The sequence below is a fragment of the Helianthus annuus genome, chromosome 13 (genome assembly GCF_002127325.2).
Source record: "Helianthus annuus cultivar XRQ/B chromosome 13, HanXRQr2.0-SUNRISE, whole genome shotgun sequence".
NCBI lineage: Eukaryota > Viridiplantae > Streptophyta > Magnoliopsida > Asterales > Asteraceae > Helianthus > Helianthus annuus.
Genome location: NC_035445.2, coordinates 122,127,698 through 122,146,540, shown reverse-complemented (window position 1 = coordinate 122,146,540; position 18,843 = coordinate 122,127,698). Strand labels below are relative to the sequence as shown.

At 35.5% G+C, this 18,843-nt stretch overlaps 2 protein-coding genes and 1 long non-coding RNA gene across 3 annotated transcripts; 1 reads left to right on the top strand and 2 right to left on the bottom strand.

The window, feature by feature from the left end:
- Nucleotides 1-342: 342 nt before the first annotated feature.
- Nucleotides 343-3,446, bottom strand: LOC110899150. Its single transcript, XR_002569967.2, has 3 exons — nt 2,388-3,446; nt 1,365-1,452; nt 343-404 (listed from the first exon to the last, which is right to left on the bottom strand). It is a non-coding gene; the product is annotated as an uncharacterized LOC110899150 (long non-coding RNA).
- Nucleotides 3,447-3,937: 491 nt separating this feature from the next.
- On the top strand, nt 3,938-5,818 carry LOC110899149 (beta-amyrin 28-monooxygenase). The gene is made up of 4 exons (XM_022146023.2): nt 3,938-4,192; nt 4,538-4,997; nt 5,155-5,342; nt 5,429-5,818. Exons 1-4 carry the CDS (start codon nt 3,938-3,940, stop codon nt 5,732-5,734), a joined length of 1,209 nt encoding a protein of 402 aa, XP_022001715.1. The 3' UTR covers nt 5,735-5,818.
- Nucleotides 5,819-6,683: 865 nt separating this feature from the next.
- LOC110899148 (anaphase-promoting complex subunit 7) lies at nt 6,684-17,536 on the bottom strand. Its single transcript, XM_022146022.2, has 18 exons — nt 17,356-17,536; nt 17,202-17,270; nt 16,417-16,467; nt 15,932-16,066; nt 15,761-15,823; nt 14,984-15,099; nt 14,231-14,315; nt 13,963-14,022; nt 13,799-13,844; nt 12,556-12,629; nt 11,220-11,270; nt 10,934-11,134; nt 10,135-10,179; nt 9,949-10,042; nt 9,500-9,645; nt 8,489-8,718; nt 7,489-7,549; nt 6,684-7,125 (listed from the first exon to the last, which is right to left on the bottom strand). Exons 1-18 carry the CDS (start codon nt 17,422-17,424, stop codon nt 7,039-7,041), a joined length of 1,683 nt encoding a protein of 560 aa, XP_022001714.1. The 5' UTR covers nt 17,425-17,536; the 3' UTR covers nt 6,684-7,038.
- Between the last annotated feature and the right edge of the window lie 1,307 nt (nt 17,537-18,843).

Here is an 18,843-nt window from a genome sequence, read left to right as displayed (position 1 = left end):
AGGTTTTTGTTAAATGTATGAATCTGTTCGTGAACCGTTTGTCAACACAACACTTGTGTATGTTTAAAACCAACATGTTGAATCATTGTTTCGGCAACGGTTGGGACCCATTTTCGAGTACTTGGCGTTCCGTGTGTATTCATAGTCTTAATAATTCTAAGTCCCCAGAGGAAAGGGAGGTTAAAGCCTAGGTATCTCTACAGAAACCTAAATTCGCTGAAACCTATAGCTCTGATACCAATCTGTCACACCCCGAAATATCAGAGCTTGGCGTGACTGGACCGGTATCTTCATTGCACAGCGGAAGCAAATAAGCTAAGACTTCTAGAAGATGAACGCCGCTAGTTACTCGAATTCCCATGGGTGCTCCTATTCCAACCGTTCCGTAGTTTGAAAAATTTAACCTGAGAAAGAACATGCGAAAAAGTCAACATAAAGTTGAGCGAGTTCATAGTTTGTTTTGAAAAAGATTTTAAACAAATCTTTTTGTTTACCGGTTTAAAAGCTGTTAAGAAAGTATATAAAAAAAAACATTTTCTCGGCATGATATATTAAAGTTGTGAGTCTAGCCCACGAGAGTCTTTGTAAGTAGGACTAACACGTCCTCTTATTTGCACATAAGTTGAAAGTGTTGTCAAAGTTTGTAAATACATGTATTATGAGTTTGCGTCAAATGTATATTAAAAACATTTGAAAGTTTTAGTGTTGTAAGTTGGTATGTAAAGCGTCTATGAACATGTTGATCATTAATGTTTCGCGAGGACATTAATATATGCGACGACATAGGAGGTACTCAACCCGCGTAGGCAAATTTTTAGTGTCGAATCACCTCGACTGGGACACAACAGCACTCTAAGTGGTCACCCATGGACCGTGAGTGGGGCTCGCCCGTACCCATTAGATCTAACCTTTGTTCCTTGGTCCTCAAAAGGATTAATGGCACCTCAGTTACAGCCTATGCTCACATGATCTAAGAGTTCATTCCATAACTTAATCATACCTAAGTTTGACATGTATTTCCCCCTGAAAGTTGTAAACCGAAACGTTGAAAGAAAAGGGGGACATGATCTCATTGAGTTGTCTCGTTTTTCGTACGCAGGCCAACCCAGTTCTGTTGTAGTAACTAAGACATTCTGTCACTAGTCATGAAAATCATGCACGTTTTGTAAAACCGGTATGTTTAGTATAAACCTTTTGTAAACCTCTCGAGTTCGTTGAAATTCATTTGCAACATGGTTTCTAAATATGTGTTTTCGTTCATCAAAATAGTGTTTGCTTTTGCAAAAACTTGCATGCCTTTCCACCCCCGAAAACATTTATAAAAAAAAATGTAAAACAGTAAAAAGTGGGGGTTATGAACTCACCTTGACATTCCTGTGCAAAACTAGTTTAACGTGATTCTGTGATGTCATTCCAAGAATGTGAACTCGCTAGCGTGCAACTAAAGCATTCCTAATCAAGGAATAATTATAAGTTTTCTAATGTAAATGTAGATAAACTACGTGTCCGAGCTCTACCGAGTCGCTAACAAAACGACTCTACGAGGGAAGATGTAGATGAATAATGGTACGTACTCGAAATGTCGTATATGATACAGTAACATACCGTTATAGTTTTCGTAGGATGGAAATACATAAATATTTATATATATATATGCATATATTCGAAGACTTAACGTGTGAAATAAGTATTCAAATTCACGATATTTGAAATAAATATAAACTATTATACTTATTTATAAAGACGCTCGGATTATCGATGTTCAAAATAAAATAACTAATTATATTTGTTTTAGGAAGGAAATTCCGCGTCTTTGTTATTTGAAAATTATTACGAATGATATTTATCTCGTAAAAGGTTTTCGAGTTTTTAAACGTCTGAAATAAACATATATAATTTTGTTTATTTTATAAAAGTTTTCGAGTTTTCGTCAGTTGTTATAAATATAATAACTAATTAAATTTATTTTATAAAAGTGTTCAAGTTTCAACATGGTTCGTAAATCGCCGCCAACTTAAAAGTCTTTATAATAAACTTGAATTCCGTTAAGTAATAAATCACCAAATGAATACATCCGTATTTGCATTTATTAATAAAACTCGGATAGTTTTTATAACAATATACGTTTCGTAAACCAAGTTTTTAATAAAAATCGGGCAGAGTTTCCTCTGTTTTTTGAATAACCCCGACAACACAAATGTCGATATTTGGTCAAAATTCAACAATTCAAGAAACATTATTCAATCAACTCACGCAATATATACTAAAATTTTATCAAATACGCCAAAATAAAATGTAAATAGTCGCTAAAGGTATCGGTCGAGCTCGGTCGCGTATAATTATAATCTGCATAACGAAACAAAACTTTTGCGTCGTTTAAACTTTACCGGGTCTTCATTGACTGTTGTTGACTGCGTTGACCGTCTGTAGACCCGAGTTGACTCGGTTTGACCCGAAACCAAATCTGACCGAAACAAACCATGACCTGTGGTTGACTAACTTTGACCCGCAGTCTGACTTGTTGAATCGAACCGAACCGTGACCCGATCCCGCGGATGTGACTACTTGAACCCCAGATCTGAGTTGAACCGAACAAGAACCCGAACCAAACTTAAACACTGTTGACTAGATCCGACCCGAGCATCACCCGAACCATATTTGACCCGAAAAAAAAACAATCAATCTACTTACAAGCCGAAACACTCAAGCAGAACTGAACCATACTTGAACCATGGCTGCTCCGAAACCCAAATCCGAATAAAATCTCACCTGATGACAACCACCATAGCCGTCGTCGCTCGTTGCCGTCGTCCGAGAGACGGCCTGTCGCCGGTCAGTCTCCGTCATCGTTCCTCTCATTTCATCCTTTCTCTCCCACATCGCCTCTCTCTCTCTCTCTTTCTGTTTCTCCGTCGCACCACCACCAGACGCCGGTGGTGGTGGTTCGTCATGCTAATCGACCGGGGGGGGGTGTGGAGAAGATGGGGGTTCGGATGTGTGGTCACGAAGGAGGGTGGTGTGATTTGGGGGTGGGTGTCTCGTCGGTGAAGTCGAACGGACGAGGAGGTCCGCCGATATGCCCATGTCCGGCTCCGGTCACCTGACCGAGGGGATCGAGAGGGAGGGGTTAGGGGGTAGCAGGTGAGTATGGTGGTTTGCCTTGTGAATCAGAAGTTTGTGAAGATGTTAAAGTGTTATTTGTGTGTGGATGTTCTTTAATTTAACAGAGAAAGCAAAATTAATATGAGGGAAGGACTTCATATATGGCTGTTGATCTGAACTTGGGATTAGGGTTTCACTCTTGAAGGAGAAGGAGAGTAGAGGAGGGGATCGTTGTGTGCGCAGGTGTAAAAATGAGGAACTAGGGTTTCTCTAGTTTTAAATACTAGGTTTCCCTAATGGGCTTGGGCCCAAGGCCAACAAGCCCAATATCGTGTATAAGTGGCCCGCTAATCCTACGAACCCGTTTTCAAAACCCGAATTCACCGTAATGTCGTGAAATAAATTTATAGGGTCACATTATGAACAAATAGAATCAGTAGTCGCATTCGGAGCGTTCTTCTGTCGATAACAATAAAAATCGCATAAAATGTGTCGTCGCCGTTTTTAGTCCGCTTTTCGATTCGGTTTCGACTACAGATGTAAAATTTTAATTACGAAGCTAAAATATATCGTAAAAATTTAATATTTGTCGGCGTTGTTGGTATTTTGTGCAGTTTTTGTTCGTTATCGTTTAACATCCCACAGATTTCCCGAAAATCCTCATATGCGCACTGTAGTGTCAGATAAGCGCTCCTAGGCATTACAATAGCCTAATTAAGTTAATTCGTGCCTTAAACACTATTTATTATCGACTTAAACGTTTGCTAATCACGTAATTAAGAGGCGTTAATTACCAGTTGTCACAGTTTTTGGGACGTCCATTCTTGGTGAAAAAATGGCGTTTTTGTGTGGCCCAGAAGGGAATAAGTTCTTGTTTTCTAATGAAAACAAGCTTGTTGAAGTATGGTGGCCGAGTTCTGTGGAGAGTATTATCAAGAAGTCGAATAATAAGTCAGTAACCGCAGAATCCGCCAAGGTTCGACAGCTGTTGCCGCCGTTCTTGAGAGCTCATGCTGTTAAGAATTATATTGCTGATATGGATTCGGAGTTGAGGCAGCATTTGGAGGATTACTGGACTGGACGTGATCAGGTTATGATCTTGTTAAATAAGTATTTGAGTATGTTTTAGAAAGAATTTTAAAAAGTGGGTTGTTTTGATAATCATATATGGGTTTTGGGTATGATCGGGTGGTTCCGTTGGTGGCATGATGATACTCCAGTGGTCCGTCAGTGATCCAAATTTGTTGTTCAGAAAAAATATATGGGTTTTGGGTTGTTAGCGAGTATCTAAGATGGCGATTTTAGAGTTGAAATCGTTACCTCATATGTCATTAAATTATGGGCCAACAAATCAAAGTTTGAATTATTAAAATTGAACTTGCGTATTTTTTACCAACTACAAAGATATAATTACTGACATGCATTAGTACACTAGGTTGAGGTTTGCCCATTCGTCGCAAAATACACGTTTGCATTGGCCGTAAAGTTGCTACTGGGAGTGCGTGATGCGACGGAGTTAGAGAAGCTTGCGGTTCCGTTTGTGGAGGCGGCCGGTGGAATCATAGCGGTTCCGATCAACATTCCAGGGACAAGGTTTAACCGTGGTGTTAAAGCGTCGAAAAGGATTCGCGAAGTCATTAATGGCATAATCGCGCAAAGGAGGAAAGATCTTGCTGACGGAACTGCTGATCCGTCGCAAAATTTGCTCTCTCACATGATTGTCGAGGTTGATAAGCGTAACCAGGACACGAGCAACGCTCCGACAACCGATGGTGACATGTCGAGTGACTTGCTCGGGTTGTTAATCGGTGGTTACGACACCATCAACACGACGGTCGTGTTCATTATGATGATGCTTGTTGATTACCCGGATGTCTACCGAGAGGTCCTAAAAGGTAAAGCCAGCTTAAAATTGTCCTTTGGGTTGTCACGCAAAACTTAAATAAAAAATTAATTAATATTGAAAACAAAGCCGTATTCAAAACCAACTAAACACCACCTTGAAATGTCAACTAACCAAGTATATGGTTGTTATTCCATTGCATATTAAAGAGCAAACCGAGATAGCAAAGGCGAAACCATCGGGTGAACTACTGAACTGGGACGACCTACGCAAAATGAAATACTCATGGAATGTCGCGTGTGAAGTGCTAAGAATGCGTCCACCAACTGTCGGTGCATTCCGTGTCGCGAAAACCGATTTCACATTCGGCGGTTTCACAATCCCCAAGGGATGGAAGGTAAACCATAACTGAAAACCGTTATCAAACTTGTTAGCTTATATTATTTTACCTAACACATTTCTCCTTGTGTATTTATACTACAGCTACATTACCTTCCACATTACACTCAGCGAAACCACGAATTCTTTCCGCATCCTGAGAAGTTTGACCCCTCGAGATTTGAAGGAGCGGGACCTGCACCTTACACGTTTGTGCCGTTTGGTGGCGGAGCGCGTATGTGTCCCGGAAACGAGTATGCACGAGCCGAAATACTAGTGTTTATGTACAACATAGTCACTAGATACAACTGGGAAAGGCTAATTCCTGATGAGAAAGTGGTAATTGACCCACTCCCAAGGCCAGTTCATGGGCTTCCAATTAAGCTCATTCCTCATAAAACTGAAGCTTAAGTGGTTTCCCCATGTTTGCATCATAATAATTATAAATTATTATTATTATTGTACTTTTTTTATTTATGGCATTGAACTACTGTATTTTGATAATAGCTTGTATTATGTAAGAAACGGAATAAAAAGAATAAGAGAATAAATTGGTTTTGAGAAATGTTGTGTTGGAGTTTCATGTATTCAGAGGTTTAAATTCAAACTCAAATCAATTCTGACCCAAAAAGTATTAACATTTTTTATATTTTCTAAGCAAAAAATTTTACTATCAGCCCAAGCAGATAATCCATATCATATGGAGTTTTCTTAATTGGAAAAACAAACACAAAATACAAAACTAAAAGGAATAATGGATTTTAATAATCTCAATTATTAACCGTTGTTCAGCAACAGTTTCAATTTCAAAAATAATCAGCGGTGGTCCGATCTTTTCATATATTGTAAACCAATAGACCTTTACTAACAGAACTTACTTTCTTTTTGTCCCCTTTTCCTTTTTTGATAGTAAAGGTCCACTGGTTTACAATATGTGAAGGTGGAACCACCATTGGTTATTTTTAAAGTTGGAACCGTTGCGGCGTTGACGGCCAACGGCTAATAGTTTGGATTATTAAAAACCATTATTCCAAACTAAAATAATTCTAAAAACAAACAAGATGACACAAGCTTATTACGAGCCAAGCTCAAGCGCAACACTTTAACTCGTCAAGATAAACAAGTCGAGCCAAGCTAACTCGTGACTTCGAGCCCAAGCGCAACCTGCATCAGCTCGCTTACAGCCCTAATCTTGATCAAGTCGGCTAGTTTAGCCTGTTTGAGATGTATGTGTTTTGGTTGACGGTTAAGTTTTGACTGTTTAGCATTTCAACAGAGCGAACAATCTTTATACGATCTAATTCACTCTGTTTGAGCGAGTAAATACCATTCGAAGATTCTTGCATTTTGACAAAACATATACTAAAAACACATAACTGCAAACTACATTTATTGTTAATTAAAATGACAAACAATCAAAGGCTATGAACATGCATAACCTTATAAGTTTCAGTTTGACCTTTCAATCAATGTCAACCTAGTAGAATTACTTTACAAGCTTACAGTTGTTCAACCTCACTAGTTTTTACAAACATATTTTGACCAAATTCAAAATACCCCGTATTCAGACTCTTGTTGACTATCTGTCAAACTTCATATGAAGATAGGTTTAGCGAAGATCTACGTGAACAAACTCATATTCAACGGTTGAACGGTTTTGACTAATTTCCGTGCCAAAGATTCATCTAAAGATGATGAATAATACCTTTGATGTACTATAAAAGCTCTGCATCTTCAGGGTCACCATCGGCATCATCACCATCATTATCCTCCTCTTCTTCAGGGGCATCCGGGTCAACTCCCTAAACAGATCACAGATGTATAGGCAACAGGTTAATTTTTAGAATGGGTCGGCCCGGATGGTTTAAAACAAAAACACCCTTTTGTCGGCTTTTAAACTTTTTTTATAAATGATTAATGTGTTGATATTTATTATTGAAGAATATATATTACAATAATAATAAAAATATTTGAATAAAAATAATTTAGGAGGTTGTATACATCAGAAATAGACTTTCGGTGACTTTCAACCCGTTTGACTTGTTCCTTTTAGCTAGACTTTTATCAATTTATTTATTTATTATTGCTGTTTTGTCTTCTCTTTCAAATAAAAATGGTGTCAACGTACTAACTTTAAAGACGCATAAAGAAATGAAAAAACAAACCTTCATTTGCTTCTCCAATCGTTCCAACCCTTTCTTTGCTGCTTCGTTGAGGGGATTAATCCTGAATCATAAAAAATATACAGCACCATAATAAGCATTTTCTAATATTCTTCCAGTTCCTTGATACTTTTGTAGTTTTACGAAAGCATCAAAGCATTATTAGGTAGGTGTTCACTGTTCGAATGTGCATTTTTTGGTATAAGGTGATAACTAATAATCAAAATCGGGTGTTCAAATGTAAAGATAGCACTTCCATACATCATACGCCATTATTAGATGACTAATAAATGATAATTAATCGTTTAGCAAGTTCTGGTAATTTAAACAGGTTATTTTGCATAAAATACCGACCTACTTCATTTTTGTGTTGTTTTAGTTCGTATAGGAAATTAAAAACTACACACACACACATATATATAGGCTAAGTTTTGACATGAAACCTTAGTTAATAAGAAAACCCTATGTAACAAGCTTTTTTTTATTTTTAGGGTATGTAATATACATGTTTTCCAGCGTTTTGAACCAAAAAAAAATAAAAAAAACCGCCAACGGTCATTTTTAAAATAAACAAGTTTTTTGTGTAACACTAAACACAGCGACTATTACATATATGTTACACAATGCTAAAAAAAATTAAACCTTGGCGCTTTTTTATTTTTTTTTTTGGCCCAAAACTCTTAAAAACATGTATGTTACATGCCCTAATTTTTTCAAAAAAAAAAAGTTACATGAGTTTCTAAAGTTTTCTCAATAACTATGGGTTTCATGTCTACCCCATCCCTCTATATATATGAAATGGGAATAAAAGTCTTTGAAATAACATTAATGAAAGGGTAAATAGGTAACTACAGAGTTTACCCTTAACTAACCCAAAACTGATTATATGAGGCCTAAACAACCGTATAACTAAAAGCAGAATACGTTTATCTAAACACCCCCTACGTTAACAACCTGCATTTACGTAAAGAAGAACTAAAAGAAAACATATGAGGGGGGGTACCTCAAAGCAGCCTGATAATGTGAGAGCGAATCTTGCATCATATTCGTAGCAGCAAAAACCTGGGCCAGCTTCACATGAAGCGAGTCATCAGCCCAATCTTTGAGGTACCGTTCAAGCAGGGTTACAGCTTCGTAGTTTCTGCCTTCCATCACATGTAACTCGGCCAATGCTAATGCAGCCCCAAGGTAACCAGGTTCTAGCCTAAGGGCAGACTCGTAAAATTTCTTGGCCTGTTTCAACGTTTATATCAGTCGTTGACTTGTCAGACTTTATAAAAGCTTTTGTTTGACTTTGTTTAGACCTGTAAATGAACCGAGCGAACACAAATAGAGACATGTTCGTGTTCGTTCATTTAACTTTGACCGAACACGAACACGTACATATAATCGAACACATTTTTTGTTCATGTTCGTTTTTTAAGAAAACATGCATGTTGTTCGTTTAGGTTTTAAACGAGCGAACATAATTTAACTAGTTATGTATTTAAATTGAAACAAACATAAACATATGTAAATGAACGAACAAAACATGTGTCATGTTCGTTCATTTAATTCAGTGAACAAAAAGTTGTGTTCATGTTCGTTAGTTTATTAAATAAACGAACTTCCCGCCGAACAAGTTCATGAACATTCCGTTTATTGGCCTAACTTTGTTTTAACAGGATGGAGAAAAAAATACAATATACTTAAATAAAAAAGTTAAGTGCCATTTACGTCCCTGTAGTTTATCCACTTTTGCCATTTCAGACCAAATTTCAAAAATATACAGTTTTCCTCCCTGGCATTCTCGAAACGTGTCATTTTAGTCCAAAAATCCAGAATAAAGTGTCATTTTCGTCCCTGAGTTAACTGATTTTTTTTAACTGCGGTTAGTTTTTTGGACTGAAATGGCACGTTTCGAGAATTTCAGGGAGGAAAATAGTAAAATTTTAAAATTTGGTCTGAAATGGCAAAAGTGAACAAACCATAGGGACGTAAATGACACTTAACTCTAAATAAAATAACGCAATACCTTTTCTCTGCCACTAGAACTACTAGCATATACGTCTCCCACAAGTTTTAAAGCCTTTGCAGATTGAGGCATGGCCTTCATTGCCTCTCTTGCAGTATATAAAGCCTCTTTCGTCTTTGAAAGTGCCAGATAAGATCGAACCAATCCTGAATTGAACATCAAGTCATAATCATAAAAGTCTTGTCCTATTCATGAACTTCCAAGAAACCGCAAGAATGTTGATATAAAAATACTACTTATTTTTAAAAAATATATATTTCCTATCTAGATTTTTGGAAGTGGGTCAAAATATTTTAGCAAAAACCGATAACTATATCATTCTTTTAAGACAAAGAACATATAAATTTAGTAATTGGTACGGCATCTCATGCATGCACTCACACGCGCACACACACTGACACACGTATATGTATATGCATATATTTTGTGAGTTTCGGTTGTAAATAAACCTTGATACGAACGGAGATCAGCTCTTAACTCCTGAGCAGACCTGAAGGCAACCACCGCTGCTTCTGGTTGATTCATGGATAGGAACAAGTTACCCTAAAAGTTATAAACCAATGAATACCCTCATGGATAAACGATTATATTTTATAAAATAAGTTACAATCTAATGAATCAAGTTGAAGCAATACCTTCACTATGTATCCGGTTATGTGTCTCTCATCTATTTTAATGCTCTGGTAACAAAGAATGTTAGTAAAACGTTTAGCATCCGATAAAAAAGCAAACTAATGAGCTGACTACTTGTCTTGTGACCCATTTTACCCGTTAGAGAACAAACATAGCCCCAATGAACCCATTATTAAGTAAATGAGCAGATATTGTTAGGGTTGCAAACAAATCGAACGTTCAGCAAACACTTCGTGAACCGTTCGGCGGGAAGTTCGTTTGTGTTCGTTCGTTTAATAAATGAATGAATACGAGCAAGAAATTTCGTGTGTTTGGTTAAATGAACGAACATGATCAAAGACCGCGCTCGTTCATTTATGTTCGTGAACGTTTGGTAACGTGTTTGTTTATGTTCGTTTGTGTTCAATAGTTGATTAGTGTTTTTAGTTTTATATTTTATTTAAATACTTCAAAATTCGACAAATAAAATATTTAATAATTATCAATGTATCATATATTTTGTCGCTTGTCTGTGTTCGTTTGTTTCCATTTGTGTTTATGAACATTAGTTTGTGTTCATTAGTGTTCATGAACATTCGTTTGCGTTCGTTGCCTAAAATTAACAAATGAACACAAACACAAACACGAACACGTTCATTTCCTTGACAAACGAACACGAACATAAAATCTCGTCCAGTAAGTGTTCATGAACAGTTCGTGAACACATATATATCCTTAACAAACGAACACGAACAAAACCTTGTTCGTGTACGTCCGGTTCGTTTGCAGCCCTAGAAATTGTCATCTCAATGAAAATCTTACTTTTTCAGCATTAGCTAGAGCGGCCCGTTCATCTTTCCGTTCACACAAAACCGACAAAGCGACATACACTTCGGGCCTAGCAGGATCGATGGTCAGCAAATCATGCACTAACTTGTTTAGCTTTTGTGGATCAGATTTTAGCTTTAAAAGCATAGCATATTCATCCATATAGGTGACCACATAAGGATCAATCGATCGGACCTATAAAAATAAAACTAAACAAATGAGTAAAAGTTTCATGATGTCAAGTAGTTTAATCAATATGAACAAGCAGTAGCAATTTTACCTTCTCAAAGTTCGTAATGGCTTCATCGTTTTTTCCAATAATAGCTTCCACCTGTACGTTCAACCAAAAAATCAATTAAAACTAGAAAAAAAAAAAACACTATAAATTACCTCCGTATTTCTATTACATATTAACTTGTCTACTCACAAAATAGTTTTAACAATAGGATAATAAAAACTATAAGATGAACAGGAATCTCGATTTTAAATAGTGAGGGCGCTCCGAGACACTTTGTGTCCCGGAAAGGTGGAAACCTAGATGTGAGACAGACGCATAGTTGTCAATAGCGGCTATAGCGACCGCTATAGCGCGCTATGTAGCGAGCGACCAAGTGTCGCTATCTGGTCATAGCGACCAATAGCGTGAATAGCGACAGTTAGGTTTTTTTTATGTAAATAGCAATTAAAGGTAGCTATAAAATAACTGGATTTCTAGGTTTTTGTTAAATATACATGTAGAATAGCAAATATACCAAGGTATTTTGATATAATATACATATAAAAATTTTCAAAATTCTTTTTCTAGTGTATCGCTATTTATAAAATAGTGGTCGCTATTCGCTATCGCTATTTGTCGCTATTCGCTATTAACAACTATGGACAGACGCTACCAAATTGAGAAACGTCACACTATAAGATGTACCCATTTGTAGCTAACAAATCTAAAGGTTTCAGCAGGTCCAAGTTAGGGACTAAATGCGTTACAAAGTGCAAACCAAAGGGACCACCCATGTACTTTTAGGCAAAGTTGGGGACTAAATGCATTACAAAGTGCAAACCACATGGACCTTGGTTTTAAAATGCGCGCATAATGCGTGATGCGCCTGATGCGCTAATGAGAGCGCATCGCAACAGCTGATGCGATGCGTTTACGTGATGCGAGAATATTGCGCGCATTTCGCATAATGCGCTCTGATGCACGCAACATTGTTTCTTATGCTTTTTTCCAGATTTTATGAACTGTGTTCGGTTTTTTCCATAATTAACATCTTAGTATGCTTGATTTGAACCAAAAAACACATTCTTACCTTCTAATTACGTCAGTTGTTTTACTTTAAGTATGTTTTTATAAGTTGATGTATAAATAATTTTTAACTATTTTTTTATAAAGAACGCATCACATACGTGATGCGCTCGCATCGCGCATCATATTTTTGGACTAAACGTATCGGAGCGCATCACGCAATTTAAAACCAAGACAGGGACCATCCGTGTACTTTTGGAAAGCTAGGGACCATATCCAAAGTTTTGGTAAACCACAGGGACCATCCGTGTACTTGACTCTTTTTAGAAATTTAAAATACATGCAAAATAAGTTTGGAAAGGGTATTTCTAACCTTTGCCATTTCAAGCAGTATGTGCACATTATTAGGAAAACGCTGAAGAAGTTCTGAGAAGAGTTCTAGACCACCTGAAGAAATAAAAATGATGTTAATAAGTAATAACTACTCACATCAGTTAAAGAAAACTAAAATGTTATTATTTAGTGTAAACCCTTTTAGAGATATTTTGTTTGAAATTCAGTTTGAAGATATTAAAAATTTTATTACTTAGCCTTTAGTATTTGTAAAATGTATATCAGGAAAACACCCTAAGAAAACAAAATATGACGATATGACACTTTATTTTAAGTAATGAATTTTTTTTTTAAAATTGATTATCATTGAACAATAACTAAGGGGGTGTTTGGTGTTGCGTTTTCAAAATAGATTTTGCGTTTTCAAAACTGCGTTTTGAAAAAACATGTAGGTACATGCTTCTCCAAAACTGCGTTTTGGAGGCAGATAATCACTTTTTCATCCAAACACTTTTTTAGATTATTTATGTTTTACAAACGCAATAATCACTTCAAAACGTAATCCCAAACACCCTCTAAATTGTTGATTATAAATTCCCACTTTACACAAAAGAAAAGAAAAAAAAAAGCTAACTAACTAAAATCAATACATTGACATCCCAATATATATATATATATAGAGAGAGAGAGAGAGGCCGATTAACATACAATATGCCTTAACGTACGAGCGTACGCTGTGAAATTACGCACGTTGTAAAACTCAAAACCCTAATCACGCATGTTGAAAAACCATAATCACGCATGTTGAAAAGACATAACCACTCATGTTGAAAACCATAACATGCTTCATTACATAATTATAACATGCTTCATTACATAAGTATAACATGCGTGATTATGGTTTTTCAACATGCGTGATTAGGGTTTTGAGTTTTACAGCGTGCGTAATTTCACAGCGTACGCTCGTACGTTAAGCAATATTGTATTTTACACTTTCACTATATATATATATACACATATATATATAGGAAAAGTGTAAAATACAATACGGCTTAACGTACATCACGTACGACAACGTGCGTGATTAATGTTTTCATCATGCGTGATTAATGTTTTCCGACATGCGTGATTTGGGTTTTTTAGTTTATAACGTGTGTGATTTTCAAATGAACGTGCGTAATTATCTGTCGTACGTCATGTACGTTAAGCCGTATTGTACGTTAACTGGCCTCTCTCTCTCTCTCTATATATATATATATATATTGTTGAGGAAATAGGCCAACCTTTATAATCATTTGATGCAATGCAACATTGAGCCTCAACATACCGCTGCAAAAAAATAATTAAAACATCATAACAATTAGCAAGTAGTAACACGTTATAAAAGTCACAATAAATGCGCAAACCATGATAAAACTTATAAAGCAAAATAATATCAGTAACTCACTTGCAGCCAACGACTGGAATCAAACTGATCAAAAGGAGGCCTGCCACTTCTATTAGGCGTCTGGAACAACAAAATTAACACAGATAAATTATTACAACGTGTTTAAAACTTTAAATAAACAGAAACTCAACGTATTGAAATGAGAAAAAAAACATTAATTAGATAGCTCTAACAAGTCGCCAATGAACTCCATCGTATACATAATCTTGTTATTTCGAGTCACAAAATAGTTGTTATAATTAAACATAGAGAGATGATTTCAACAAACCTGTGGAAGCAATGAAAAAATATCTTTTGCTTGAACACCTAACTCAGCTAAGGATATGATTGCCTCAATAGTATACGGGCAATGTCTACAAAAAAACAAAAAGGAAATCAATGCATCAAGTAGTAACATAGTTGTAACTACGGCTGCAAACGAAACGAACGTGTTCGTTCGTTAAGAAAATATATGTGTTCATGAACATTTACCCAACGAAATTTTATGTCCGTGTTCATTTGTTAAGGAATGAACGTGTTCGTGTTCGTTTGTTAATTTTAGGTGACAAACGTTCATGAACACAAATATAAACAAACAAACACAAACAGGCGTTCATGAACAAAGTATATAATACATTGATACTTATTAAATATTTTATTTGTCAGAATTTTGAAGCATTTAAATAAAATATAAAAACTAAAAACACTAATGAACTACCAAACACAAACAAACAAAAACGAACACGTGACCGAACATTCACATTCACGTTCACGAACATATCATGTTCGTTCATTTAACTAAACGAAACGAAATTTCTTGTTTGCATTTGTTCATTCATTAAACGAACGAACACAAACGAACTTCCCGCCGAACAGTTCACGAACTGTTCGCTGAATGTTCAGTTCATTTCATTTGCAGCCCTAGTTGTGACAAAACAACTGATAAATTAACAAATTTTACCATAAACATAAAGATATATGACAAGAAACATAAAATTTATCAACTATCATACTTAAATAAGATGAATTATTATCAGCATACCTCAGACACTCTTTGTAACAAGCAACAGCGGGACGAATATGTTTAGACCATCGATAAAGCTTTCCCATTAATAAATTCATCTGCAAGTTTCTTGATTTGGTTGGTATAGCTTCCATCTGTTATATTATGAAACAAAAGTCAAAATACTGACCTTGCAACTCGATCTCATATCCGTTACATTTAGGGCTGCAAACGAACCAAACGTTCGGCGAACAGTTCGTGAACCGTTCGGCAGCAAGTTCGTTTATGTTCGTTCGTTTATTTAACAAACGAACACGAACAAGAAATTTCGTTCGTTTAGTTAAATGAACAAACATGAACAGAGGTCGTGTTCGTTCGTTTATGTTCGTGAACGTTCGGTAACATGTTTGTTTGTGTTAGACAGTTCATTAGTGTTTTTAGTTTTTATATTTATTTAAATACATTCAAAATTCCGACAAATTAAATATCTAATAAGTGTCAGTGTATTATATATTCGGTTCATGAACGATTGTTTGTGTTTGTTTGTTTCCATTTGTGTTCATCAACGTTCGTTTTTGTTCGTTGCCTAAAATTAACAAACATACACAAACGAACACGAACAAGTTCATTTCCTTAACAAACGAACACGAACAAGTTCATTTCCTTAACAAACGAACACGAACAAAAAATCTCGTTCAATAAGTGTTCGTGAACGGTTCGCGAACACATATATTTCTTAACAAACGAACACGAATAAGGTTATGTTTGTGTTCGTTCGGTTCGTTTGCAGCCCTAGTTACATTATATTATTCAAACCTCGGTGAGAGCGGCTCTATTCTCGTTTATTGCATAGTGACAAGTTGCTATTTTAAACTTCACCTGATATTTAAGAAGGAAAAGAGTTGCAATAGTTCTGATTATCCGATATGAGTTAAAACGAACGATTGGTTAATATAAATAAATGTAAAAACAAATACGACGTACTACCTCGTTTTCATTTATTGCGGATACATTGAAAGAATTTGGAGAAGAAGACCTGTTTGATGAGGACAATGAGCTTCTAATCGTTGCGTTTACTTTAGGAACAATCTTGTGATATTGTAATGCTTGCTTATACACATGCTAGAGAAAGATGAAACAAGAATTATTTGTTAATTATATTGCTTACTAAATTCATAATGAAATAAACTCAAATGGTTCAAAAAGATATAAATATGGTCAAAAACTCCAAATAAATATATGCCCAAACTATTACCGCACATGTCGAAACACAAAATCCTATGCTTATCGTCTTATAATGAAAGACACACGATAGCATAAAGCTATAAACTTAAGTGAAACATATGTTTCATAAAACCAATATAACTCCAAAATGCTAAACAAGCAAACAGTTAAGTTCTTGTTCTTAAAACAGATGCACATTGTGCATACAGAAAAGTTTAAGATCCAATATGTCATGTAAAGAAACTTACGATAGCTCTTCGGTACTCCTTATCTCGAAGCAAAGCATCACCATGGAGAGCCTGAAACAGAACCAGCCTTATATAAGAAACAGTAAATTTACACACACACGAAAAAAAAAAAAAAAAAAAAAAAAAAAAAAAAAAAAAAAAACCTATTATTGAATTATTGCCCTTTATTATTTTTATAAAACTTTAAGTAACTAATTTTTATAAAAACATATACGGCCCGTATAAGATGTAGCATATGAACACTGCCTCTTATACAGCCCTTATATGCAAAGTTCGCCCTTTTATGCTACCAGATAATAGGGTATGTTTAGCACAACCCAACATCAATTTTCAAAACTCAAAAGCCAACCACAAATGAAAAACCGATATGGCTTTTTACCACCAACATGAGTATACAACATTAGTCCCTTTACATCATCCCTACAAAACTCAAAATCCATACCAACTTTTTTGAGTTAAAAAGTAGCAATTTTTAAACATATTCAAACTGCAGCTCAAAAAGGTATCACCAAAAAACACATATAAACATATTACAACACTAAAAACAAAAAAAAAAATAAGTTAAAAATCAACACTTTCAGAACAAATTCGAACTGCAGCTCAAAAGGGTATCACCAAAAAAACACATATAAACATATTACAACATTAAAAACAAAAAAAAAATAAAGTTAAAAATCAAGACTTTCAGAACAAATTCATACTGCAGCTCAAAAAGGGTATCATCAAACCACACATATGAACATATTCAAACATTAAAAAAAAAATAAAAAAAATAAACCACTCACCAGATTTTCTGCCTTGAGATGGGGGCTGGTGTCATTATTCACAGAAGATGAAGAAACAAGAAAACAACCCTAATGACAATCAATTCAAAAGAAAACAAATTAGGTTTACAGTTATCAGCAAAAACCCAATTGGTAAAAAGGGGAAGACGATTACGAGCATCTGAGCAGAATTATAGAGGCCGCAATCGAGCAGAGTGGACATTTGATCTTTGGGTACATCCATTGTTGATTCGATTGAGTGATGAAAGTGAGAAACTTGAAAGTAAAAGCCCGCCTTGGATCTAAATTCTAAACACAACCTTTTGCAGGGTCCAAGTGTTTTTGTATCCACGGTTTGTTTGTGAATGGCATTTTCGTTATTTTGTGTTCATTTTTTTCCTTTTCTAATATTTTTTTTAACGGCAAACAATACTTCATTGTGTTACTCCTTTTCTAATGTTTAACAAGCATTTTACGCGTCACCGCGAGTGTGTCGTGTCCATAAAGTGTGTAACTAAACGTTAGCATTGTTGATTTTACATTAATATAGCGGAAAATTTACAACTAAACATCCTAAAACCTAATTTATGAAACTTCGTAATAATAACATTGATTGTATACTAACTACAAAAGTTTATAATCAATTTTGTGAAAGCACTATGAACTTATGTCATATTTGGCTTTTAACATTCTTTTTGCCTTCATAATGTGCATATAAAGCGCATCAACTGAGACTTGTAGTTCGGCTTGAGTTTTACATATGTTGCCAACACTCTTCGTTAGTTCGTTTAGTATTTAGGTGCAATCAGTTGTTGGAAACACGTTAATGTCTATGTTTGAAGAAGATATTCTGTAACAAACGAACGTGGAGTCATAATTGTTTATAGTTTTAATTAAGAAAAGCATAACATAAGAAATAAAGTCGTTAAAATAATAAGAGGTCTGGACTCATGGGTGCAATCAGTAGCTTACATAAAAGGCACCTAATGCCATGCCAAGAATAATACGCAAGTCATCATTGCCAATAAGTCCACGAAACCCAAAAGGCGAAATTCAATATAATACAAATAAGGCGATAAGTGTATGAACTATGAAGAGATTAAAGCACAACAATATACAGCTCACAAAACAAAAGGAACAACAACATAAAGCACGAAAAAACAACAAAGCCCACATTATAACACCTTTCTGCATAAACATCTTGCTAAATAATGTGTATATAATACAATTAAGAGGCTCAGGATACCGGTTACAGCGCCGCTTTGAAGCCACCTTAGTTGCCATGCCAAGCAAAAAAATTCGTCATAGCCAAAAGAAACAAAGGCGCTAATTATAGCCAATGTTCCTTAACAAACATCCACAAATTGGAAAATTTTGTACATCTACAACATAAGCCATCAAGATGCCATCATAAAAACAACAAATGAATGGTCACATCGTCGTACAACGCTCAGGTAAACACAACAGCACAAATGCATCCAACATATAATCATAACCATCACAGCATACATAGCTCACGTAAACACTAAACACGATAGCTGAAAAGGAGCACATAACCATCATCAACCTCAAACCGACATCTCTTGTATAATGTCTAAAAGGTTCCAATAACCAAAGACAACAGGTAACCAACATCAAGCATAATATAGTTAATCACAAACAC